Source organism: Podarcis gaigeae (assembly GCF_964106915.1).
Source record: "Podarcis gaigeae genome assembly, chromosome: 17".
Classification (NCBI taxonomy): Eukaryota; Metazoa; Chordata; class Lepidosauria; order Squamata; family Lacertidae; genus Podarcis; species Podarcis gaigeae.
The window spans coordinates 7,678,868-7,705,489 of NC_139694.1; the positions used below are offsets into that span (position 1 = coordinate 7,678,868).

Below are 26,622 nucleotides of genomic sequence, written 5' to 3' on the forward strand. Positions count from 1 at the left end.
CATATCTTAAAATGACTAATGAAGGCTTATTAACTTTGGCATACTTAGGGAAACTTGTAAAATTCTCAAGCCTCTTATATACTGAGTTCTTTCCCCCTAGTCTTGAGAGATGAAACCTCTTACATCATACCCTTGGGATCAGTTTTGGCACGGCTACAGCTAAACAACCCACCATCATTAGGAGCAGGTCAGGGTACCCTGGAAACAGAAAAGGATGTTTCACCAGCACTTGGGAAATATCAGAGCGTTCCTTCCCGTTTCTGGAGCACTCAGTGTCTTGCTCTCAATGGCTGTGGCTTGCTCAGCACTGCACAAGCTGGGGCAACCCAGTCAGATGGGCAGGGTATAATTATTTTTTAATTAATTAATTAATTAGCTGCCCTCACCTTTGGGGTTGCCAGGGCCTCTTAAAATGTCTTACCAGAGTCATGAGTTTGGCCACCGCTGATCTATACAGTTTCAAATAGACGTCGGATGGTTAAAAAAATCGTGGTGGCTATAGATAGCATAGTGACTTGTGAAACCTTTGCTTTCCAGCTGCTGCAGATGTTTTACCGGCAGCAGGAAGAAATCCGGAGGCTCCGCGAGCTGACAATTCAGCGGGACGTGCAGATCAAACAGCTGGAGCTGGAGATTAAAAACCTTCGCATGGATTCCGGCAGGTTCTGACGGGACATCGCTTGGCAGCCTTTCAAAGGCGGCTCAGACTCCAGGACAATGGTTGCCTCCAAGTACTACTGCGGGGAGATTTTGGATTAGGAGGACTTGAGATCTTATAGGCAACTCATTGCCTGCCTCAAGTGCCCATTTTCTGGAAGCCAGAGGCCGCTGGGATTCTTACGGGTGCTTTGTTTACTAGCCACCTTCTTCGAACCAGAGAATGAACTGGTTTGAAAGTGGCCCAAGAGTCACTCTGGGAAATCTCAGTGTGAAGGCAGAGGCTCCATCAGCTCCCTTGTGCCTGTGTGTGCCTGGTACTTCATTGAGGAGCAGTGAGGGCATCTTCCAAGTCCCTGGTGCCCATCTGAGCTTGGCCTTGTGGTGGTTTTGACTCATCCAGGCTGTCCAGCAATGAACCATTGCAACACGAAGGCGAAGTGGCTCAGGACTCTTCTCTGTTCCTCCCCAGACCTGAACAGAGCAGGCTGTTTCTACACTGAATTACTTTTGTCTCTCTTGTGGTCGATGATGGTTTGGGGGGGGGCATGTCTAAGTCATCCGCTTCCCTTAGTTTTATGGGTTTTCCTTTGCAAATATGGTTGCACTCAAAAGGTGAGGAGCAAAGAAATGGGAGTCTGTAATCAGTAAAGGCAAAATCAGGAATGTAGGTTTGTTTGGTTATAAAGGGGAACGAATTTCAAAAGCCAAGCTTTTGAAAGGGATGTTTCATTGTTGAGCCTTGTGAGGCAGACCAGGTCGTAACCAGAGCGTATCTGCAGCTCCTGTCAATACACACTCATCTTTTAACTTCACTCATAATATTTCCCCAGAATCACTTCATGCCTTAAGCCAACAATAGACTGAGGACCAATTCTCTGAACTGGCTTCCTTCCAGTTGTCTCAAACCCAACCTTCCACTAGTTGCTTCTTCCCACTTTTCCACTGAATATTGTTGCCAGAATTAACATGGGACATTGCAGGGCAATGTCCAGAAAGGAGTTCAGACATCCAATTTCCAGCTCATCTTATAGAATATTCCGTCCTTCCCCATTTCATCTGGTTCAGAGCCTGTTTCTAGGACTACGCTTTTGCAAAATCGCAAGGCTCGTCTTTCAAACGGTTTCTCATCTTCTGCTCCGATACCTACGACCAATGCTTTGCCTGATCTTCCATTGCCTGCTGATTCCCACACAAGTCTATGCAAAGCACTGCCATCTGCATAATTCTCCTTCCTGGTCTCGGGGCTGACCACGTGAACTTTCCAAAGACTGTGAAGCCCTGGGACAGCGAAGGGATGAGTCTTTGGGAGCAGGGGAGGATGAGTCTTCTGGCGGGATAACTTTAAAGCACTTCTCCCTAAGTCCTGAAAGTTAAGACCTGTTGCTGAAAAACAAAAAAATGGTTGGGCTCCTGCGATGTCAGGAGCTGGGGCTTGAAGAAACACAAGCAGCCCTGCTCATAATAAAATCATAACACCCCCATTGCCCTGGCTAGTTCGGGAAAACTCAAAGAGTTGTTTAGGAGTGAGAGCAAGGGCAACACTGAGCAGCACACCCCAGCCCAGTCACTGTAACACCGGGCCTACAGTGCTCATACTTCTATCTTCAGCTAGATTTCCCCCCTTCATTCACTTTCCGCATAACTTCTCAGAAAGACCAATAATTACCAGTTCAAAAATCACTCCAAAGGCCTGCTTTTAATTGCAGCAATCCCCAATGGCTTGATAAAACTGTGCCCAGGCATGCCTCTCCCCATCTTGCTTTTTATAAATGTTTTAACCTTAGCATTAGATCTGCCAGTGCTTGTTGCTGAGAGCAACGCCTCTCATATCCTACCTGTAGAAGCAACAGTGCAGTTTTGCCTGTATTGCACTATTCAGATTATTGGGAAGAGGGTTGGACAGTTCCTGTGTATACAAAGTTATCATATCAAGAATCTAGCCTAGTTTTCTCTTGGCCATAACGCCTTTTCTATGTACATTTGCTTACGTAGGGAAAGCATTCAGGCAATTCCTCCACTTCAGTCTGAAGTGCTACAAGCCCAGAAAAGCTGTATTAATTGTGGCTTTGCTACTCCGGTGGTCAGAACAGTACAAGAGGCATCATGAAAGCTGTAGGAAACTCAACCTTACTTGGATAACAAGCTTTTACACTTTTAAACTGACCTCTGAATATTAAGGGGATTTTATACCCATTGCTTGTGGACTTTTATCCAATCCTTTTAAAAACTAGTGTCTCCACACTTCATTCCAGAGGGCCGTGATCTATTAGGAACTTTTCATAGTCATGCTGACTGTCCATTGGACAGTCTAGATCATGTTGTCTCTCCCAAATGTGACTAGCCTTTATGTTCACAATTGGGGCACAATGGTGATATCCACCCTCTACGGCTAATCTCAGAGATTTTCTCTCTCCTGCCCACTGCTCCTAAAAAAAGCCGAGTGATCAGTTTTATCTAGCTGTTGCTAACAGTTTATTGTTGTAGACCAACAGCATGAGACTGCTGTGTAGCCTTTTTGCTGGTTGACAAGGGGGACTGAATCCAGGTTCCTGTTCCCTTATCCCAAACAACTGATGAGCAGGGATCCAGCATTTATTTTTAACAGATTGTACACACACAGGGATGGGACTAGGGCACCATCCATGCAGAATCCGTTGGCACAGGCTCTTAATACCTCCAGATAAGGAGACATGTGCAGATAGTCCCAATCAGGATGGAGAAAAATAATTGTTAGTCGTACTTAGGGTAGACTCATTCATATCAACGGACAAGTCAATTAATTCCAGTGGGTCTACCCTGATTATGACTAATGCTGGCTACCACCCCCTGCAATTTGTGGGATTGCTCTCTTTCCTTGTTTACAATGCAGAATAAATTATTTAAAGTAGTAGTCAGCTAAGGCAAAGGGAAAGTTAAGTTTCAAAATGCATTTTTAAAGTGTACCTTTAAATGATTTTTTGCTTGTTTTTATGCATTTTATCTGATCAACAGACAGCAATGTTAGCCATTTATCAAGGGGATTCCTCAATCCTAAATCTACTTGAAAAAAAATTACTACATTGTGTTTACTGGTAACCTTTCAGAAAATGAATAATTCAGCACTTGAAAGTTATTTTTTAACGTATCACTTCTCTGTTCTATGTAAACCTTGGAGATGGTACATTTTCAAGCAACGCTTTACTCATGTATGTTGGAGGGAAAGAAATGAAAAGAAAATATCTATACAGTAATAGCAAACTGGTTACGCTTTATTAAACAGTGCCTAACTATATTTAAAGATTGACAGAATTCTTCAGTTTTTTGTTATCTTCATTTAAAAGGAAGTAAATCATTCAGAATACAGTTGGGGGGAGGGCATACCTGAAAGATATTTGACTGGTCACAATTGCTCAAGGAATGATCCAGCCACAAAGTTAAACGCTCTTAACAGCTGATTGGTTTCAGTAAGAAAGTGGATTCAATGGGATTCAATCCTTAAACCAAAGCAAATATCCGAATGGATTACTCTGTTCCAGTTAGATTCCATGCCAGCCATGCAACCAAGTCCACAAAAAGCTAGTAGCCTACTACAGTTTTTACTAGTGCTACCGACCATGCGTATCAGTGCAAGTAATCTGTGGCACATCAACAATATGAGAAACACACACTTTATTCTTAAATGACTGACAAGCTGCCTGTCCATTTAGGCACAGCAAGATGGGGAATCATATGCACAAATAGTTTTACATAGAAGGTTTCCCACCTACTTGGGCTGGAATCCCATCAAATACCTCTTTGAGAAAGAAGAGCAGGGAAGCTGGTTTCAGTCTCCTCCCACCCTGTCAAAACAGCCAATTAAAAAACACATTGTTTCAGGTTTTTCTCTTCTACACATAGATGCAGCCCAGGAGCTATCAAACCAAGATATCCACATAACTTAAAAAGAAACTCAAAATGGAGCAGTAATTTTCTGTTCACGAGCACCTCTTTTCTTAAACTGGCTGGTACCCAACATATACAGTATATGTGCTCTAGTATATCACTAGCTCCTGTGATATACTAACCAAGGAATCTCTACTACAATTCCAGAGGAGCACAGAATGTGACACAGGGCACAGAATTCTGCTTCCTGAGAACCTCAGCTTTCAATTAAAAGCAAAAAGAGACCAGCTGCCCACAGATCATGTTTTGAAACTACAGGTGCCTACAGAATCTCATCTACCAGAAGTGTAGCTAAATATTGCCCACGGTCAGTAGGTGAAGTTTCAGTGCGCTACAGAAAGCTCCTTGCCCCTCCGTTACTTGCAAAACCAAAAATGTCTACACAAAACTGCATACATTTGCATAGTTTATACAGGTTACAAAATGCAGCTTTTTGATTTGGAATATGATTTTCAGCATATACATATCCTGGGCAAAAGAGTCTCACTCCTTTATTTATTGTTGCTGTATCTATCACTACCAACAGCATATCAATATGAACATTAGTTCCAAAGAGATGTATTTCCGGATTTATTTTTGTCCCTTGGCCACCGGATCCCTTTCAACTCTTTGATACAGTTAACTTCAGAACAGAATGACATGAAGGAGCCACATCCAATTGTGTCTGAGCACAAACAGAACAGAGATTTCTACTCCTCACACCCTTGCAGCCCCCCCAACCTGCTGTGGGGGGGGGGTTGGGGAACTCTCTGGGACACATTTGAAGAGGCTGGGAGAAAATACAGGTGGATCCCAGCCATTTTCTGCATTTAATTGAATCTGAAATTGGAGGCAAGGTCATGTTAGAATGCCTCACTACATGAGAAGTAAGGCTATCAAAAGCTCCAATTAAAAGCTTTCAGCCTAGTCTGTTTAAAGGTCAAGTTCACTTTCATTATACGCATTTTGTATAACTAGGCTGCAATTCTATACCCACTTACCTGAGAGTAAGCCGCACTGAACTCAGTGGAACTTCTGTGTAGAAATGTATAGGATTGAGCTGTAAGAGCTCATTTCCATGTTGCATGTTCTGCAATCCTATATGCGTGTATACAGAGAAATAAGCCCCACTGAAATTAATGGGATTTATTTCCATGTAAGTGTGTACAGTACTGCATCATTAATCATGTATACAAATCACTTTATTTTGTAATGCAAGAGTGGCCAGGCCATACCACGTTTTTTTGGCCATGTAAAACATGCCAAGAAGTAAAAGATGGGGTGGCTTGCTGGTATATGCATTACAATCTGAGCAATATGTGAGCACATGCACACAGCGTAAATCTTCTTTTAAAGATTTTGCACATGGGTATGGACCTTTGTGGACAAAAAATACCAAGATAAGAACCAATCCTATCTTTTTTAAAAAATGTATTATTGTGGTTCTGAGATTTAGGGCAATATTATTTGCAAAGTGGGTGTAAAAGACCAAGTTCAATCACTGCATTTAAGAATAAAGGGTGTCTAAATAACAAAGGCTTGTCTCCAGCACTGGGTATATTCTACAGTTTACTACGAAAACACACACAAAAAAATCACAAAATTTGGTATTGACCATGGAAATCAGCAACCTGAAAATCTTAGTTTTTGTTTTTAAAAAGTCCATCCTTAAAGGGGAATAAGGTGGGTTTTTAAATCTGTGGCTAAAATCCTTGTAAGGTCTGAAGATTTCTAGTGGTTATGGCTTCAATATCCCACGTAATTCATTGTTCATCTCCTTGACTAGCAGAAGCAGAATAAATTATGTAAACCAAGGAATTTACATGGGTCAAGGAATCTAGCTTCTGCTGGTACAATTTTTAAAAAAAAATAATGCAGAGTATACACAACCCTGCCCATAATGTAGTTTTAGAGAAATGAGAAGGCCACAGAATTTCAGATTAAGTCTGAACATAACAACTTTGCAAGATTAGTTTACCAAATAACGTTTATTTCATTTCAAGTTCTTAAAAATACTTTTCTGTTGTTGCATAAAACATCCTAATGTAAAAAATATCCAACAGCTTAGAAAAGGAAAAGGAAGGCAGGGAAAGCAAAGCATGAAGAACAGTCCCCAAAACATTAGGACTCTATTTACAAAGCCTTTTTGCACAGAAAGTAAAAAAGGGACTACAGTCAGTGGGTAGTGTGTAGCCCCTGACAACCAGGACTGACCCATCACACTCGTTCTTCTTGCTATGGCAACAGTGGGAGATGAAGGCCTGGGAACCCCAAGGGGATAAGTGAAGGTGCTAGCCCAAGAGGGCTAGAGCTGTAACCACCTGGAGGAGATCAGCTGCAGGGTATGTGGAATGTCACAGGAAAGGCCGACTCTTTGGCTCTTTGAGGGCTGCACCCGAAGGGGGAGGGGGCTTGTTTAGACAACTACAATGTGCCTCAAGTGCTCCTCAAGTCACAGATCATCCAAGGGGCGGCCCAAGCAATACTGAACAGTCCTTTGGAGACACAGAAGGCCTTAGTCATCTTCTTCATCCCCTTCGTCATCTGCTTCTCTTTTTCTCTTTTCACCTTTCCCACTGTCTTCTTCATCTATACAATGACCAGAGGAAAAAATACATTTCATCATCTGACAAAAGGGCAGCGATAACAACTGTATTGTCACATAAACTTATTCTGGACTCCAGCAAAGTCTCCAATTCTAGCATTTCAGTAATTTACTAGCACAGGGGCTCACTCACTCAACTGAAGGAAGTTCAAGATGGACCAAGTACTTCCCATCTTTAAGGGTTTGGAGGCCACTGGTTGGCCACAGCCACCAAGGCTTGCATCCCAACAACCAAAGAAATAGGGGGGAAATCTAGAGCCACACATCCTTGCTGTCTTTACTTGACTTCCCATCTAAAATGGAACAGCTTTACTTAGCACAATATTTTGGGTGGGTTGGGCTACGCATCTAAAATATTTTCTATCGCCTTCTATTCTTGTCCTCTTCATCCCACTCGCATCCATATCCTGTCACCCTGGAGATTCATATAATTAAGGAATTGGTTTGAAACTTTAAGCATACCTTCCTCCTCCTCTTCTTCCTCGTCCTCCTCCTCCTCTTCCCCGTCACGTCCAAACTCTTCCTCCTGAAAATATAAGTATGTTTGCAACTGAAAGAGCAGCACTTTTCCTCCCATTTGCATGATTCTCAATCTCTGCTGGGTGATGAAAGACGCTGGATGACATCAGCAGAGAAGCAGTGATGCATGCTGCTGCAGCCAAGTCTCTTTACTGTCACCTTGGCTGAAGATTGCAGCCAAGCAACAGCCAGACAGTGTGCAACACGCAGAGGCAGACCAATGATAGAACATAAATTGGGTAATCCAGAATAGAAGGTTTTATTATTTCAGTTCTTCTGGTAGTGGGCAGCCCGCTCACTGTTCCAGCTGCCTTTGCCAGGTCATACATAAGGACGCCGCTCAAACATCACTCAGCAATTTCACCTCCAAGCAAGCAGGCAGGCATATCCAGTTACTCTTCTTGCTACTTGGCAGATAAGCCTCTAAGGTTTCCACACAGAAAGCATTAAAGCAGGAAATGCTTTTAACTAACCTCTCCGCTGATTTCGTCTTCTTCGTCTTCTCCTTCTTCTCCTTCTTCATCCTCATCTTCCTCATCAAACTCCTCCTCCTCACCATCTTCCTCTTCTTCTTCATCTTCTTCCTCACCTTCTGAGAAAGAAATGGTTTCCATAACTTTCCTTATAGTTAACCTACATTTTTCTAAAAGTTAGAAAAGTTTATAACTGTCTTAACATACCTATTGTATTGTTTAAACTTTGTACTGTATGGTGGCTAAACACTGCAGTGATCAACAAATTTCATTAGGAGACTAACAAATAACAAGAATACATTAACAAACAGAATGCTTATTCCTAACTATGTAAGTGGGTATACTCAATACACACTGGACTCATTCACCACAGCAACACAAAGGCATGGTATATTTAAGAAACAATGAGCTGCCCCACAGATGACCAAACAAACCATAGCTGAAGCTTGGGTTTGTTCTATCCCCCACCTATTCCTCATTGCTTGCCTGATATACTGAACTTCTTTGTGGTGCCTTAACATCAACAATACCTCACCGCACCACCAACCCCTTTACCACTGTTAGCTGCATGAACAGGATGAGATCTCCCCAGCTGCTCTCAGAATGGGCTGATCTATACCAGCTCCTCTCCCTTCAACTTCAACTTTTAAACACCAACACCTCCTGTCTGGCCTCCTGGTTTTTAATCAAAAGTACTGAGACTTCAAAAGAGCAGCCTGCAGGATCAGACCAATGGCCCACCTAGTCTAGCACCCTGTTCTCACAGTGGCCAACCAGATGCTGATGACAAGCCTGAAAGCAGGACCTAAGTGCACTGATGGCCTTAACCTCCATGAATCTGTCAAACTTCTTTAGAAGCCACTGTGGTACCATGGAGATTGTCCTCTGAAACATCTCTTCAGTGAGGATGTTGCCATAAAAGGTGCTAATTACTGTGAAGTTTTAAGATGCATGAGGCTATGGCAAAGGAAAGGGCAGTGTTGTTTGAAAAGGTCATGCCTCTCCCCCCCCCCCAAAGTAGTGTCTTAGATGTTTTGCATGTCTTAAACTACTGTTCCCAGTTGCTCTTTTTTTAACCTTTTAGTTAAGAATCTTAAATATGTTGTAGCATACTGTTTGTTTTGCTGCTTTCCCGTTTATTGCTTTATATTTCACTTTAGCTAGGTGGACTGCAGTCCATTTAAATTTTCTTCTCCTGCAACAGCAGCAGCTGTGAAGTGAAGCCATCTGGCTCGCAAGAGAGGACTTTTGTGGAGTAGTGGGATCAGGAAAGGAATCTGTTGCCAGGCAAAGTTAGGAGGGAGGTCTTCTTCAGGAAAAGCGCCAGCAAAAACTGCCTAGCCTTGCACACAGTCTCATTTTTCAGCCGCTTGTGCCTTATGACTCTGCAGCTTGATGAGTATTTTGGGGAAAGTAGGCAAATATGTTTGTGTGCCAACACCAAGTCAAATGCAATTCAATAGCAATTCTGGGCTGCATCAATAGGAGTATAGCATCTAGATCAAGGGAAGTAATAGTGCCACTGTATTCTGCTCTGGTCAGACCTCACCTGGAGTACTGTGTCCAGTTCTGGGCACCACAGTTCAAGAAGGACACTGACAAACTGGAACGTGTCCAGAGGAGGGCAACCAAAATGGTCAAAGGCCTGGAAACGATGCCTTATGAGGAACGGCTAAGGGAGCTGGGCATGTTTAGCCTGGAGAAGAGGAGGTTAAGGGGTGATATGATAGCCATGTTCAAATATATAAAAGGATGTCACATAGAGGAGGGAGAAAGGTTGTTTTCTGCTGCTCCAGAGAAGCGGACACGGAGCAATGGATCCAAACTACAAGAAAGAAGATTCCGCCTAAACATTAGGAAGAACTTCCTGACAGTAAGAGCTGTTCGACAGTGCCAAGGAGTGTGGTGGAGTCTCCTTCTTTGGAGGTCTTTAAGCAGAGGCTTGGCAACCATATGTCAGGAGTGCTCTGATGGTGTTTCCTGCTTGGCAGGGGGTTGGACTTGATGGCCCTTGTGGTCTCTTCCAACTCTATGATTCTATGATTCAAAGTTAAAACCGTCCACAATTTGTAAGCCAACAACAAACCATGGCATCAGACCGTGGTTTGTTGTCAGAAACCCTGGGCAGGGTTCGGACATCTAAAAAACCCAGTTAGGCCAAACAAACTGATGGATTACTTTTAAGTATGGGCCAGGACACTGCAGAAGTGCTCTGGTAAGCCCCTTTAATTTCTCAAAGAAGCTTTCAAGCACAAAACAAATCTGATGGGAAACGATCTGATAATGACTATAAATGAAAAAAGTAATGCCAGCAAGATCCAACATAACTGACTGCAACCAATTCAACACTGCATAGAAACAGTCAGAGCCTTCATGCCAGCCTTCCTGGGTTGCAAGCCCTCCAGTGCAAGTGACCGTATGGTCAAACTGCCTGAATTGCTACTGATAAACGATTGTAAATAACAGAGAAACAGAAAGGTTCTTTCCCACCTCCCTACCCCAAATTACTCATTAATCATCGGAAGTACAATCATACCTCAGATTGTGAATGCTGCGCGTTGCGCATTTTCGGGTTATGGACCACGCGAAACCCGGAAGTACTGGGTTACTTCTGGATTTCGGCACTCGCGCATGTGCAGAAGCACTAAATCACCCTTTGCACATAAGCGCCGAATCATGTCACGTGTGTGAGCAGACACGGGGCTGCAGGTTGCGAACGTGCCTCCTGCACAATCACATTCGCAACCCAAGCTTCCACTGTAATTCAGTCGCAAGAGAGCAAGAGTAACAAACAGCTCTTCTGAAGCTGTGACTAAAGAAAAGAATATGTATCTGTGGCAGCACCACAATGCCACACTCATTCCAACTGTGGCTCTTTCTACTGCTAACCCAACAGCAACTGGTACTTGGTACATGAGTGGCTCACGAGGCTGCGTTAATACCCACCAACACTTCAAATACATTAATAAACTACCAGAATTTAGCATCTAGTCTCTCACACTCTTAGTGTAGGCTGTATGCTAAGCAGTACACAAGATACTCTAATCTAAAAACAGCCTGCAGATTTTGTGAGTGCAAGGCTATTGCAGCAATTTGTGAACTATCACCAGACTCCTGAAAACATAACAAAGGAGTAACTTCTAAGCATCCTATGATTGCAGAAATAAGTTTACATCTGTAACATGAGAAGATCCAGTTACATTTCTGGAGTGGAAGTATCTATCTTTTAAAGATATACTCATACTAACAACAACACACCATTTCCTTGCAATGTGACTTAAGGGAAGTCTTAAGAGGTGGCTATAGCATTTTTTGTCTGAGTTGTGGTGCCAGCACATTTCAGAAGGATATGAGTATATAATGTGCCATCTTAACTCAGCACCAGTCCTTCTGCAATTAAAATTCTAGACGAAAATGAGCCAAGTGCAATTTCTGGGTTGGAGACCATAGCTAGGAATTGGACATTCTCCACCCAAAAGTAACAATGCCTGTCCTCACCTTCTTCACCTTCCTCGTCTTCCTCATCAACGCCATCTACTTCACAATCTGAGTCAGAGGCTTCTTTATCTTCCTGATCATATCCATCCAGGTAGGTGAGCTGAGGAAGAAGCTTGAAGACACTCTCTCGGTAGTCATTTAAGTTTGTTACCTCGCAGTTGAACAGGTCAAGGCTCTTCAGAGAGTCCAATTTTTTCTAAAATTGCAAACAAGTCAAGTTATTATTGCATGGACAAGAAGCAACCACTGGATAATTGGGGGGACAGGACAGTATGTTCGTCAAGGCTCTGCCTAAAACTTGGTAACATGGAAGTTGATTTTCAGGTGCTTCATCCTAATACTTTTGTGAGGAAAATACTGAACAACTAGCTGAAGAAGTTATCTAGTTATCTTCGAAATGGGGGGATATTCTGGCCTAATCACATTGGATCTTACATGGAGGGAATCAACTCTTTCCTTGTTTGGTACACTATTTTGCCTCTACAGCGGTACCTTGGGTTACATACGCTTCAGGTTACAGACTCAGCTAACCCAAAAATATTACCTTAGGTTAAGAACTTTGCTTCAGGATGAGAACAGAAATCGTGCTCCGGCGGCACGGCGGCAGCATGAGGCCCCATAAGCTAAAGTGGTGCTTCAGGTTAAGAACAGTTTCAGGTTAAGAACGCACCTCCGGAACGAATTAAGTACTTAACCCGAGGTACCACTGTACTGCAGGTGACCTGCAGTATGGGTTTAATCTTGATCTACTTTATAAAAATCTTGTAAAGATACACAGTAACTGAGGAAGCACTATGAGCACTCTAAAGCTCCATATAATGTTATTAAGTATCATTATTACACTCTACATCTACAAGTTTCTCTCCGTGCAATGAAGCAGAAACTCAGATGACTGGAAATTCACCTGGAGACAATTGTAACACATGAATCACCTTATAAAAGGTGCTCCTTTGAAAACTTAATTTACCGTATTTTTCGCTCTATAAGACGCACTAGACCACAAGACGCACCTACTTTTTGGAGGAGGAAAACAAGAAAAAAACTATTCTGAATCTCAGAAGCCAGAACAGCAAGAGAGATCGCTGCGCAGTGAAAGCAGCAATCTGTCTTGCTGTTCCGGCTTCTGGGATAGCTGCGCATCCTGCATTCACTCCATAAGACGCACACTCACTTCCGCTTACTTTTTAGGAGGGAAAAAGTGAGTCTTATAGAGCAAAAAATACGGTAAATCTTAGGGTTGTGGGTTCAAGCCATGTTGAGTGAAAGATTCTTGCATTGCAAGGGGTCAGACTAGATGATCACCGCAGTCCCTTCAAACTCTACAATCTATGATTCTACCTAAGAAACAGTCTTTTTTAAAAAATCAGTAAATAAATTGGTAAAACTTTTTGGACTTCCTTCATATAAAATAAACAATGTATCGGCAACATCATCTGCCACCTGCATGCTAAAGTAGTACAGTCTAAGGTAAGTATTGCTGCTTGATTCTAGACACCATATAAACTGCCTTTAAATATTCCATTTTTGCATGGAGAAATTAAGAGGCTTGCTTGAGTTATGATATCATTAGCAAACATGTACTAAGCAGCAAAATGAATCTACTATCTGGAATAAAAGCAAATCCACTTCTAATTTGACTTGATACTACTAACATAATTTATAGATTAATACAACTTCCTTGACTAGTGATTTTAGGAAATCCTTGAAGAAACAAGGCACAACAAACAGAATATGAGTTTTTGTCATAATTTCCATTCAATATGTTCCATGTTTGACAACAATGAAGATATGCTGCACAACAGGCAACACATGATTCCTATTTTAACTCATTCTGCCAAACAGGATAAATGGCAAGTGGATTTGTAGCAACTGAGTTTAGAATTCTTGACTGCACATCATCATGGCTGAAGTATGGAATTAAATGTTCTGATAACATGCATTTTTATAGACAAATCAGATATAAAATCAAAATCTGCCAGACACAGAAAGAGGAGTCTAATTTGACTGAAACCAATAAACTAAAAAGGTTAACATGAAAACATATTCATTACTAAAAGTAATGGGATATGGGCTTAAGATATAAATGCTAACTTGGCTTCTGCCTATGTAGCTGATGTAGATTTGAATCTGGAAAATGCACACACATTGAAATGTTCATTTGGCCTCTGCTGACCTTGCTAGATACATCTTTTGAAGCAGATGGGGAAACATATCGCCATCCAGGGGCTTACTTGTTGCTCATTACTAAAGCTGGATTAGGGTCAGTATGTTTGGGGCCAATATGTTTGAGAACTAGAGTATCAGCTATGAAATGTCATAAGAGGTATATTTGCTTGCTTCAGATGTCTTGATTTGGTCATACATTTACTTAGTGCCCACAAAAATGCACTAAGCAAGGCATCTATGTTGGTATCAAACTGTAGACTGCCTTTTGGGGGGAAAGGCCCTCTTTTGAATGATAATCTCTGCATTTAAACCCCAGAGAGGCATAAGATATTTTTTTAACCCATTAAGAACATACCAATGGCTCCAAGGTACTGATATCCTTCAGCTTGTTTCCACTGAGGTTTAGATGTGTGAGGTTTGGAAGTTTTTCTGCTAATACATCAAGACCTCCAGAAATTCGGTTGTCACTGAGTTCAAGCTGCAACAGGAACCACAAAGGGCAAAATAGTGAACATATCAGCAACAGTGCAGTTAGAAGCAAAACATTCACAAGGCTGAGATTCAAATAATATTTATCCAGATCAATACTTAAATTTATGCTTGCCTGCCCGCCCCCACAAAAAGCATTCATAAAAATATCTGGCAATAGAAGCTAGAAATTTGTGCTCACTGAGCTGCAGTGCAATGCTGTAATAAATATTCCCAATTACACCATGTTAGCTTATATCAGGAAGAGGTTGCTACATCACTGCATGCACAGTGGGAAACCTCCCCTTGCCCCAAGGGCCGAATTTCTTTGGGGGGGGGCAGGGAGGAAATGGTTGCATATCCAAAGAGGATGAGGCCAAAACATATATATGTATTTTCCCTCGTTCAGTTTGACTTCAAGATCTCTTCCTGCATGACCTGTTCACTGTGGGATGGGGAGGGGGCATGGCTTGGAAAGAGCAAACTGGGGGGCCAGTGGAGTATAAATTCCCCATGTCTGTCCTAATGGCTCCAGTCTTTCACAGAATGAAACATATACATTCAGCTATGGGTATAATATACATTACAAATCTGAACTGGTTTTCTACCAGTTTAGCTGTCATGGTTTCCAGTGAATCCCAGGAACTGAACTTTGATGTGGTGCTTTGTTAGAAGTTCCTCTGCCTTTCAAGGACTTCAGTTCCCAAGGTTGACTGCGAAGCAGGAAGGATTATGAACACAGTTTTACCTGTGCAATCCTATGCATGTCCTATTAAGTTCAATCATAATTACTCCCAGGTAAGTGTGCACACAGCATTCTAGGCTAAGTCTGTAGAGTAAATGGGCCCTATGTTTTTCCAAGGCTAACAAAATTGCTGACCTAGGTTTTTGATGATTACACCTAACACAAATACAGCTCTGTTGCTCAGCCATTTTCTTAAGAGAAGCCTCATGGTCAAACATGGTTACATAACATTCTTTTTTAAAAAATCACTTTGCTCCAAAACATACATCAGATGAAAAAGCCTGAACAGATTGAATGCTGAAATAAATGAAAGTTATTGGAGTTCGTGCAGTAAAATACATTCTATACAATTATTCTGTTCCTCCTGCAAATAAATAAAAGGCACCAACAATGTAATCATATGCATATCTACTGGGATTTAAGACTCACGGTTCAATGGGTCTTACTCATTACTATGTGTTTAGGATGGCAGCTAAATGTTTAGGTTGCTATAGCATGGTATTATTTATTTATAAAAGTACTTCTATACCACCAATTCATAAAATACAATCTAGTGGTGTACACAGTATACGCAATAAATAAAAACATTTTAAAAGTAGGGGAATATTAAAATGACTGGCTGATTTAAAAAATACAATTCAATAGTTGCATATGCCTGTCTATATAAATAGATGTCTTCAAGAGACACTTGAAAATGAAAAGCAAGAATGCCTGCCAAATCTCTGCTTGAAGAATGTTTCGCAGCATGGGACCAGAAACTCTAAATACCTGACTTCTAGCGGAGGGAAATAAAGCCTCTGCAACACAGGGGACAACGAGCAGCACCACTTGCCATGTAATTTGGCATTTAGGCTCCAATCCTATACCCACTTTCCTGAGATTAAGTCCAATGGCTCTTAAATTTATTTTAATCCTCAGTCATCATTGAAATCAATAGGACTTACAGCTCCTTGACTTTTAGCTGGACCATACCCACAGTACAGTGGTGCCTCGCAAGACGAAATTAATTCGTTCCGCAAGTTTTTTCTTCTTGCAAGTTTTTCGTCTTGCGAAGCACGGTTTCCCATAGGAATGCATTGAAAATCAATCAATGTGTTCCTATGGAAACCGCCTTCAGACCAGGTCCGGGGACAGTCTGTCCCCCGACCTCTTCTGAAGGCTGGGGGGGGGGGGAGACAAGGGCTTTTCTTCCCATCCCCAGCATTTTAAAAAAACCCGGGACAGCGGAGGACTTCTCCGCTGTCCGGGGCGATCTTAAAAGACCCCGGGAAGGCAGGCAGGGGGGACCTCTTCTGAAGGCCGGCAGGGGGCGAAAGTCTTTGCTCCCCCCCTCTGCCTGCCTTCAAAAGCTGTCCAGGATAGCGGGAAGCGCTTCCCTGCTATCCCGGACTGCTTTTAAAATGCTGGCGGTGGGGAGCAAAGCCTTTCGGCCCCCGCCGGCCTTCCTGGACCTCTTCTGAAGGCCGGAGGGGGGGAAAGGCTTTGCTCCCCACCGCCAGCATTTAAAAGAGGTCCCTGGAGATTTCCCTATGGGCTTTCTTCTTGCGAAGCAAGCCCATAGGGAAATTCGTCTTGCGAAGCAACTCGCAAACGGAAAACCCTTTCGTCTTGCGGGTTTTCCGTCTTGCGAGGCATTCGTCTTGCGGGGCACCATTGTATTGATATGTTGTCATGAGAGAATCTGAACAAGATGCTATTTAAGCAGGCAACAATATTGCTGTATTAATGTAAAGCTGAATTAGGGAACTGCTATAATGAACAATCCTTGTACAGTACTTAATTCCATGAGGTCAATGAACTTGCCTTTGCCAAATCAGTGTTTCTACAGTTGACCACCTGGGGGGCACTAAGTTTGAAATCTAAATGTACAATTTAGTTTTGGGGTGTCAAGATTTAAGATGATGGCCAACCATGCTAATTTTTAAAATTCACATTTTAACTTTATATGCGGTAGCCATTTAACACTATCAGTCTTGCACATATACACACAGACAACTTCCTTAACAAAATATTTTACTTGTGAAGCAACTGTGAAAGGCCCTATTCTCATTCTTTCTACTCTACGTGTATTTTGGTTAGCATGCCCATTTTGCTTGCATGTAAGCTCCAACAAGCAAACAAAAAATGTTGGCTTCCCTAGCAGCACATTCCTGAACTGGAATCCTGGTCTAGACTGAGATTATCGTCTCCCATCTTGACATTTTTCTTAAAAAAAACAGAGAGGATCCCAATTCAGCTACATTCCTTTATCAAAATGTTAGTTGTTCAATACCTCTCATTCTAAATATGCTCTATGAACAAGAGCAACTAACACACGTGTGTGTGTGTTCCACACCACATACCATACCAAGAAAATGTAGTGTTTCCTTGCAAGAAATACATTTGCGTATAATTTTAATAGACACTATTTCCCCCTGCTTATTAGAGGTAGGTTGGTAGAAAAATTAGTTAAGTGTGTAAGAAGGATGTTGAGTAGCAGTCATGGAAGTGAAATCATCATGGCAACAAAAAGCCAACTACTACTTACTTTACCCACATTTTAAATCCCCCCATACAATGTATTTTATGTATTTTGTTAATGCCAGGTCAGCTGGGATCCAGAGATGTCTTGCATGAGCAAAAAAGCACTTCTACTTGCCAAGGAAAGCTCACCAAATTCCTCCTGATTCCCATCCTGCTACTACTGTCCAATGCCCCCTCCCAGCGTATCCCAGATGGTCCTTGGACTCTCATGAGTAACTTTTCAGGGGCACAGGGAGCAAGAAAGCCAGAAAAACACTGTTTTGAGTTTGGAGCTCCACTCAATTTTCTCTGGATCCAACCCATTGAGCTTTGTGCTTTTATGGAATCCTTATGAAGGAAGTTCTGATTATAGTTAAGGTTCTTGGGTGCAACAAGATAACTTCAACATTTTATGGGTTGGCTTCAGAAATCTTTGAAAATCTGCCATTTAGACATATGATCTGGAAGCTGACTATGTATTTCAGAGTTAGCTAAAATCTTAGTTTCACCCAAATTACCTAAGAGATGAGGACTGAATAAAATTTAGGAGGGTAGGTGGAAATGATACAAATAAAACAAGCAGGTACAAGTACCCAATGCAGATTTAAGTGGACTTTGATCTTTATTGTGTATCAATCCATTATCTGATAAAAGAACTTAATGTACAACTTGCACCACCAGCATAATATGGGAATGCCTGTGAAACAAGCCTACATACAACACTAAGTTCTAAAACTGATTTGATTTGTTCTCCCTGCTATACTTACTCTACCTTTTGTGACACACTTCTGTGGTAACAGTTTTCAGTGCCTTCATTCCCCGCTTAACATTTAAACATATAAGTGTATGCTGTTGAATTATGTCATAAAATATTTAGAATTATTATCATAAGAAGTAATTTTCAGGTAAGACTTGAAACATAACATTTAACCACATTGTGTATTTTACTGATTGTCTCCCAAATCAAAATATCTCAGTGCACATACTTTTGGCAAAATGTTTTGAGATATTTATAGAGCACATAAAATGAATATGTCATATTTACGTTAAGAAACTAATAGAAGTCAAACATGCTAGATCAAATCCCAATTGCTTTGGGAGACTGGAAAAAAATTATGGAAAGTCCACATCACTATTCCCAAACAACCCCTTTTCATAACATTCCTCTACAAAATTACAATGCAAAGTAATTAATCTCTTAATAGTGGAGTAGCCAAGAAGCCTGGGAGGACAAGACAAAATTAAAGCCTTTCTCCATTTCTGCTATTTCAATGGGCTACAATATGCTATCTTCACACCTCTGGCTCCTAATCATGATACAGTATGTAGTTCTGCTCCTCTGACTTACAGGTTCCATTGCAACAAGTAGTTTGCAAGCAACTCATCCTGCCACAGCTCTGGGTCTTTTTTTGTGGGGGGGGGGGGGCGGTGAGGAAGGGAAAGGAAGGGAAGTAGTGCCATCAAATACAAATATTTGATACCCACAGCAACACTGTGACCCACGAGTACCACCACAACTTGCCCAACCACGCCTCCATAGACAGCCACCATTCCGAAAGGCAGATTGCAATGGCAATGTGCTTTTGCCCCTGAACTCTCCAAATCTTAATCAAGATCCACAACACCAGCAACAGGTACAGTAACAATTTCTGCTTCGTCTCTTTCTTTGCTGTCTTCCTCCAAAATTATTTTTAAAATGTGTTTGAATCCACTTCATTCATTTTTCCAGCACTGCTCTCATTAGGACTCATTTTGCAATCTGCTCCTTTCCCCCTCCCTGTCCAATTATGTATTTGTCTAGACTGAGCCCCAAAACAAGAGTTGGGTCTAGAAAAAACACCCAAGACAAAGGACCGTGACTGAAAGAGGTATGTGTCAGTGGCACAGGATCTCAGCATATATCTAAATCTATGATTACATTTTAGAAAGCAAAGGAGAAAAACAGCCATTTGATTTGTAGCCATATAAAGATCATTTATGGAAATGGGAATTAGCAACACTGTGCAGATATGAAAACCCAATCATCTCCCACCCAGGTCTTACCTTTTTCAACTTTGGGAGTTTAGGGAGATTCAAGACAGATGTCAGTCCAACGTTTATTAAACTAAGAAACTCCAAGTTGATAAACTCTCCTGACAGCCCCTCAATTTTGCCTTCATTTGATCTGCAGTTGTCAAGAACAAGCTCTTGGACCTGAAGCGACAAACAAATAAGTACAATTTATTTAAAAACAACAGCAAGTAACAGTGCACAGAACTGCATCTGATAAAAATATCCTACATGCATATACAGGGAAGTCTGCTGCTTTGCAATTATTTCGATTTACGAACTACGTAAACCTAACTGTTTGTTACAAGTTAACAATTCATCAGTTGCAAAACCCCATGTAACTGTGATTAAACATCACTTTCTATCCCTGGCTACTAGAACCCACTCCAAATTAAAAGAACTTTCATTTCTTCCAAATGACACCTAAGCATTGGAGGGTTTTCAGAATTCAAAGGAAGCCACCACAAGCAATGTACTTTGAACCACTCTGAAAATGTTGTCGGCATAGAATTCTCTACACCACTATGTTTTGCAGAGAAGCTTCTCTTATGCTGCAAGAATAGCATTACAGGACTGACTCAAAAGTATAGAAAATTTCAATGCAGACATGTTTCAAGAATACCTCAATCAAATTCACTTGCTGGTGGATACCATAAGCTTTCCCCCAAATTAAGTGCATTGCAATGGGGTGTCTTCAGGGTGGGGGTGTCGTCACAATACAAAGGGAGTAATCAGATACTGCTGAGAAAAGAACACTAAGGGACCAGGGAGAAGAGCTACAAAGGGATAATAGTCCCACTGTGATAAATATAAAGCATCACAATGCAAAGGAAAAAAAGATAAAGAAAAGAATAGGCAAAAGGTTTCATTTCTAAGTATGCTATCACACCAGGTTTGTGTGCCTCTCTGAAAAGTTAAATAGTATTTATTGTTACATATTATCAACAGCACTTTTTAGAACTGTACAGGAGTGAGAGCCCTGTGGCCCTCCAAGTATTGCTGGGCTACTAATCCCATCACATCTGACCGATGGAGCTGGTGGAAGTTTTAAGTCTAACATCCCTGCCCAAACAACTTACAATCTAAACCAGAACTTTCCAAACTTTTCATGTTGGTGACACACTTTTTAGACAGGTACCATTTCGTGACATAGTAATTTAGTTTTCTTAGCAAACCGGAGGTTAACCCCTTTCCAGCCCCTGGAGGAGCACAGGGAGGTTTCATGTGACACACCCACACACTGCAGCCGACACACTAACCCGTGCTACAACACACAATTCAGAAAGCTCTGGTCTAAATGTTAACACAGCAAGAGACAAAGGGTGGGAAGAGTAGCAAACAGCTATCATATATCAATCATGTGAGAGGATCTTCAGAGTTTGAAGTCTATGCAAAGTACAGGGTTTGTACTTTCAAACCTCAAGTGTTTCAGTACAATAGTCAAACACCTAAATAGAATATCTGTAGGAAACCAACCCAAAAAGACTTCTCATTATGAAAACTGCCTTAACTTCATTGTGATAAAAATATATGAAATGCAAAAATTAAGATAACTGCTGGCATGAAATGTAAGAAGCTCTAGGAATCTCAGTTTTAGATTTCATATTGATACAGTTAAAATACTCTGTAATTCAGGCGGATGAACGCCCCCATTCTAGCCTAGCAGAGAATTCGACCAGAAGCAAGACATACACCACTAACTACAGTCTCCAATCATTCACTACATGTGGAAACTGAGCAAATATGCCCAAAACAAGAGGGTGTGCTGGGGAGTTTATCTGCTCATGGCAGACCTGGTCCCACCCAAAAGGAGAGGCCGAGGGGTAGAGGGAATGAGACATATTTTTAAGGGCTGTCTGGTATCGAAGCAGAATACATGCATCAAGACAGATAATTCTACAATTCTATAAACCTAAGAATTCAAGCCATAAAAAATAATGCATATAAAGTTAGCTTGCTATTCTTACCACTATCATAATGCAAGTCATGAGTTCCTTTCAATATAATTTCAAAATTAGCAGTACTTTTATCATCATCTGTTGTAACAGATAGCAAAGACCAGTTTATCTTAAATTCCTTTTTCCAACTGAAGAATTTTAATGAATCTAAAACAAGTTCCTCTTCTTGTTTGACAGTTTCACAAGCCTGATCAAGCAGTGGATCCAGTGCTAATTATTTTCCTTAATATGACTGTATCAAATGCATACCAGCTGATTACATACTGTTAAAGTCATTTACGAGATTTCACTTCAGATAATCATGATTAGTTTCCTAAAAAGTGTTGTTGTTTTTAAAAGTTTACGGATAACATGGAATGTATTTTACCACAAAGGAAAAAGCCCTGATATACGCCAGCAGGAAGAGAGTGGTTTGCCCTTTACTAATGACCCTCAATAAACATATATTAATTTGAACTTTGTACTCAATATCTACCAAAAATATATTCAGCTATATATGAGCAGTCACTTGTAAAGAATTTTAAATGCTGGTCTATTTCTCCAATTTATAAATACTTAAAAGAGCAACACATGCATAGTAATACAGTGGCACCTTGGTTTTCGAACGTAATCTGTTCTGGAAGACTGTTCAGTTTCCGAAATGTTTGAAAACCGAGGATCAATGGGTGGTCGGCAAAATCCATTGAAGAAATGGAGGAATAAAGTTATTTACGCAGCTTGAAGGACTTTTTATTTATTTCTTCTCAAATCCCTTTGGAAGAATTCCGTCATCTTAGCCAAGGTGGCAGCACTAGCTAGCCGCCTCTCCACTTCTCCCGCCGCATTCAGACTGTCGTTACAATCACATTGATGTAACTTTCACCAAATATATTGTTCTAATACTATCTCTCTTTACAGTAGGTGCTGAGGGCCTCCAACTCCCACTAGCCCATGCCAGGTATGGCTAAAAGTCAAAGAAGGGCCACAGGTTCCCCACTCCTGCTTCAGTGAGTATTAAATGGACTCTAAATAGAGCTGCTGTTTGTGTGTTTGGAAAATACATCTGGTGCAGAAGAGGTCAACTGACCAGTATGTTGATGAGGGAACACATAATATCAGTGTCCAATATCTATGTTGTTTCCTAGCTATTCTTAGGCATCTAATTAGACACCTGAACAATCAGGTGCATGAAGATCTTGTAGTTCGAACTATTACGGAAAAAATCCTTCCTCAATCAGTGCAGCTATTCAACTGCTTTTAACCTTTCCTGGCTGATGCGCAACATCTAATACAGGGGTCAGCAAACTTTTTCAGCAGAGGGCTGGTCCACTGTCCCTCAGATCTTGTGGGGGGCAGGACTATATTTTGGAGAGAAAAAATATGAACGAATTCCTATGCCCCACAAATAACCCAGCGATGCATTTTAAATAAAAGCACACATTCTACTCATGTAAAAACATGCTGATTCCTGGACCATCTGCAAGCCGGATTTAGAAGGCGATTGGGGCGGATCCAGCCCCCAGGCCTTAGTTTGCCTATCCATGATCTAATAACTGGACTGAGTTATTGGCAAAATATTGTTGGCACTACAAGATTAAGGCACTCCCAGGTGTCAGTTTCTGTAACAATAATGCTATACATCAGAAAGTGCAACAGGAAGTATCCATTGGCACTAAAGAAGAGAAGAAGAGTTTGGATTTGATATCCTGCCTTTCACTCCCCTTCAGGAGTCTCAAAGCGGCTAACAATCTCCTTTCCCTTCCTCCCCCACAACAAACACTCTGTGAGGTGAGTGGGGCTGAGAGACTTCAAAGAGGTGTGACTGGCCCAAGGTCACCCAGCAGCTGCATGTGAAGGAGCGGAGACGCGAACCCAGTTCCCCAGATTACGTGACTACCGCTCTTAACCACTACACCACACTGGATCTCATGTACGAGTTTGTTTTGATTCAGATCATCAACCACCTTGTAAAATTAAGTGTTCCGATTACTACCTGCTGAACTTGTGTACTTGCATGAATATTAATGTGTATGCAAAACTCTCCTGTGACAAACTGCAACAGTTAATAGAGAATGGAGGCCAAAATAAACCGAGGGGTCCTTCACTGGCAAATCTTTTCACAATTCAAAACAGAGCATGCCATTAAGAACGTCACAGGGGACACAGCAGCGTCTCATCAACATTCAGCTATGCAGAGTCCATACATAACTCAAGAGGTGACTCATGCAGCTTCACAAATCTAAGGACAAGCAAAATCATAGAATTATAAAATTGTAGAGTTGGAAGGTATCCCAATGGTCATCTGGTACAACCCCCTGCAATGCAGGAATCTTAACTAGATCGTACATGACAGATGGCCACCCATGTTAAATTACTGTTCACCAGGAAGGAGACAACTGCTTTCAAATGGCCTTGATGTGTGCCTAACTATAGAGTAACAAGCAATGGTTAAATTGTGCAGTATCTGCCAAGAAGCACCCTCCTGTTTTACAGCTCTGTTGATTCAAACTACTTGGTTTTTTTCAAAGTTGTAGCTTTCAAAGATCACCTTTTGTGAAATCCACTTATTTGGCCATGCCCACCCTCTACACAGAAGATGCAGTACAGTCCTACTTTTCTTAGGTACTGTATACATGTATGATGCTTTAAATATGCACAGGCTGTGATAATTAAACACATCGTGGCAAATGGAGCATCCTCCTGCAAAGCAAGGACAAGCAAAAAAACCCAAAAACCCTCCTTCCAACTGCAGAGGTGGATGGCGATCACCCCAGTACCCGGTCCCTGACCCATCCCCGGCTCCCAAGACTGGAAAGAAAGAGTTGAATGCACACTCTTTGCCTCTCTTTCCCACAGGAGACAGAGGTGAATAGACAGAGAGGTTAGTGCTTGGCAATGAGGCTCAGAGTCCCTCTGCAGCTGCTGCTTGGGAGAGAGACACTGGAATCTCTTTTCAGAGCCCTGGCTGAAGCTGGAACGCTCCCATTCTGCCTTTCCCATAGGGAAGGTTGGGGGAGACTCCTTTGGTAATTTTTCTGGAGGTGCTTACCTCTCCCCTCCAGCTGGCAGGTGAGAAGAGCCCAGCAGCCATAGGAAGGCCGGTGAAAAATTGTAGACCTCCCCACCACCCATAAAAAGGTAAATCAATATGACAAAAAAAAAAATGCATTGCAACTCTCACTTTTTCTGGTCTTTCTCCTAGGCCTTTAGTGCGACCCTAGCACCACAGAAATAAAGAAAATTAAGGTTTCCTTGGCATGAACTCTGCCGCACCAAGCTTACTTCCCCCTTTTAAATCCTTCTTGCCCTGTGGCAAGAGGGAATATTAGCATACAGAGAGCCATAACTCTGCAAGGTGGAAAACCTTGATTTACCACCAAAGAGCAGTGTGGTTGTGCCATTACAGTACTGTAACGCACAAATGTCTGCCACTCCAACCATAGTATTAATAATAAATAATAATAATTTTATTATTTACACTCTGCCCATCTGGCTGGGTTACTCAATACCGCAAAGGGCTTTCCAACGAGACAGGCACCATCACTCTTACGTGGTGTGCAGGTATGTTTCAATGCTAGAAAAAATGCTGCTCCTCCAGTTTTCAAGCCGTCACGGCATCCCCTATCACCCCTTTAAAATCCATTCCACTCTTCCGTTTTATTCTTCGTCTCGAAAGATTTTCGAATGTGCTTTTTTGTTTGTTTGTTTCGAAGGCTTTGAAAACCCAGAACGCGCGATATAAACTCTCTTTTAAACTAAAAACACTCCTGCTTCAAATCAGGGGATCCCGAAGAAGCCCTTCCCTTTGGATTGGTGGCGCCTCTAAGGTGATTATTACAGTATTATTCTTATTTGTGAGAGGAAATTGCGGTGGTGCTGCCGCGCGCGGCGGGGGGGGGAGGAGGGAGGGAGGGAAGGAAGTTTTTGGCGGGAAGATGAGCGGCGGCTCCCATGAAGGGAGGCGGAAAAAGAAGCGCAAGCGCGCTCCCTCGCTAACCGCCCCCCCCCCGCCCGTCGCCCGTTTAAAGGGGGAAGGCGTGGGGGAGGGCGGGAGAGCGAGCGAGCGAGCGACAGACAAGGCCTCAGCGCGCGCGCGCACGTGAGCGCCAAAAGAAGCGCTCGCTCTCCCGCCCTCACTCAGCCTTCCGTTTCGTTTGGTTTTTTTATTTTTTAATGCAGCTGTTGCCCGTTTAAGAGGGACGCTGTGGGGGTGGGAGAAGTGAGCGCGCGCCAAAACGCGCGCCCACTGCCTAAGAAGAAGACGGACGCGGCGGGGCCGTCGCGCGCACGCGAGAGAGAGAGAGAGCGCGAGGCACCAACCGCCTCTCCGCAAGGCAGCCCACGCTCTCTCTTCCCTCACACGGACGCAGCGGCGGAACAACATGGCGGCCGCGCGGAGCCCTTCTCCTCAGCCAGGCGCCCGCTTGCCTGCCCGCCCGCCGCTCTCCCCCCGACACACACACACACGCGCGCCCGCTTCTGCTCTTCCCGCCTCCCTCAGGCCGAACGACCTCCGCTCTCTCTCTCCCTTTTATCCGCCATTCCCCGAACCGAGCTCCCCTCCCCCCCACCCACCCCGAACCGGTTGCTCCCTCTCTTTCCCCCCCACCCCAGGAAAGTGGGTGGTTTCGGCGGTGGTCGCCGCCGGCTTCCCGCCCATGCTTACATCCGGCGGAGTCCTGTTCCGCAGCTCCAAGTGGATCCGCTTCTTCATGTCCATGGCGGCTGCTGCGGCGGCGGCGTCGTAAGTGGGAGGAAATGAGAGCGGGACGGGCCTCCGAGTTAACTCGCGGAAGGGCAGTGGCGGCCGGGCAGCAGGAGTCGTCGTCGTCGTCGTAGGCGGCAGCAGCAACAAGGCAAGGCTTGGAGCGCTGGGCGCCGCCGCCGTCGTCGCGACTGCAGTTAAACTGGCGGCGGGGCCCTGAGCTGGGCTGGGCTGAGCCGGAGCAGAATCAACGGACGGACTTGGCCGCCAGGGGGCGCGCCGGGGAAGAGACTCCCCGGAACTCCGTCGTCATAGCCACACCCCGCCCGGACGGACGGCGGAGGCGCGCTCCCGCCTCTGCGCCTGGAGCGCGGGAGGCCGGCGCGCTCCTGCTG

The 26,622-nt window shown here is 42.9% G+C and overlaps 2 protein-coding genes across 7 annotated transcripts in view; one reads left to right on the forward strand and one right to left on the reverse strand.

Moving 5' to 3' along the window:
- CORO2A (coronin 2A) overlaps positions 1–3,931 on the forward strand; it is a 66,835-nt gene extending 62,904 nt beyond the window's left edge. For all 4 annotated transcript variants that reach the window (XM_083719246.1, XM_083719248.1, XM_083719247.1 and 1 more), the window contains exon 12: positions 538–3,931. In XM_083719246.1, coding sequence (XP_083575372.1) covers positions 538–669 — 132 coding nt within the window. In that variant the 3' untranslated portion in view covers positions 670–3,931. The remainder of the gene's footprint in view (positions 1–537) is intronic.
- Positions 3,932–6,529: 2,598 nt separating this feature from the next.
- On the reverse strand, positions 6,530–26,615 carry ANP32B (acidic nuclear phosphoprotein 32 family member B). Of its 3 annotated transcripts, none has more exons than XM_083719807.1 (7): positions 26,189–26,615; positions 19,580–19,729; positions 14,177–14,299; positions 11,656–11,851; positions 8,158–8,273; positions 7,628–7,691; positions 6,530–7,149 (listed from the first exon to the last, which is right to left on the reverse strand). In XM_083719807.1, exons 1-7 carry the CDS (start codon positions 26,240–26,242, stop codon positions 7,076–7,078), a joined length of 777 nt encoding a protein of 258 aa, XP_083575933.1. In that variant the 5' UTR covers positions 26,243–26,615; the 3' UTR covers positions 6,530–7,075. The 3 variants fall into 3 exon arrangements, with proteins under 3 accessions (XP_083575933.1, XP_083575932.1, XP_083575934.1); XM_083719806.1 differs by having other exon boundaries at positions 8,158–8,276; XM_083719808.1 differs by lacking the exon at positions 26,189–26,615 and adding an exon at positions 25,003–25,026 and having other exon boundaries at positions 8,158–8,276.
- Between the last annotated feature and the right edge of the window lie 7 nt (positions 26,616–26,622).

Bases quoted from the DNA above. Each gene is read 5' to 3' on its own strand.
- ANP32B (XM_083719806.1), bottom strand. From the start codon at position 26,242: ATGGACATGAAGAAGCGGATCCACTTGGAGCTGCGGAACAGGACTCCG. The intron at 19,730-26,188 runs GTAAGCATGGGC...TTGTCGCTTCAG, and splicing joins GGAACAGGACTCCGCCGGAT to GTCCAAGAGCTTGTTCTTGA. The intron at 8,277-11,655 runs GTGAGGACAGGC...TTTCTTTCTCAG, and splicing joins AGACGAGGAAGGTGAAGAAG to AAGGTGAGGAAGAAGATGAA.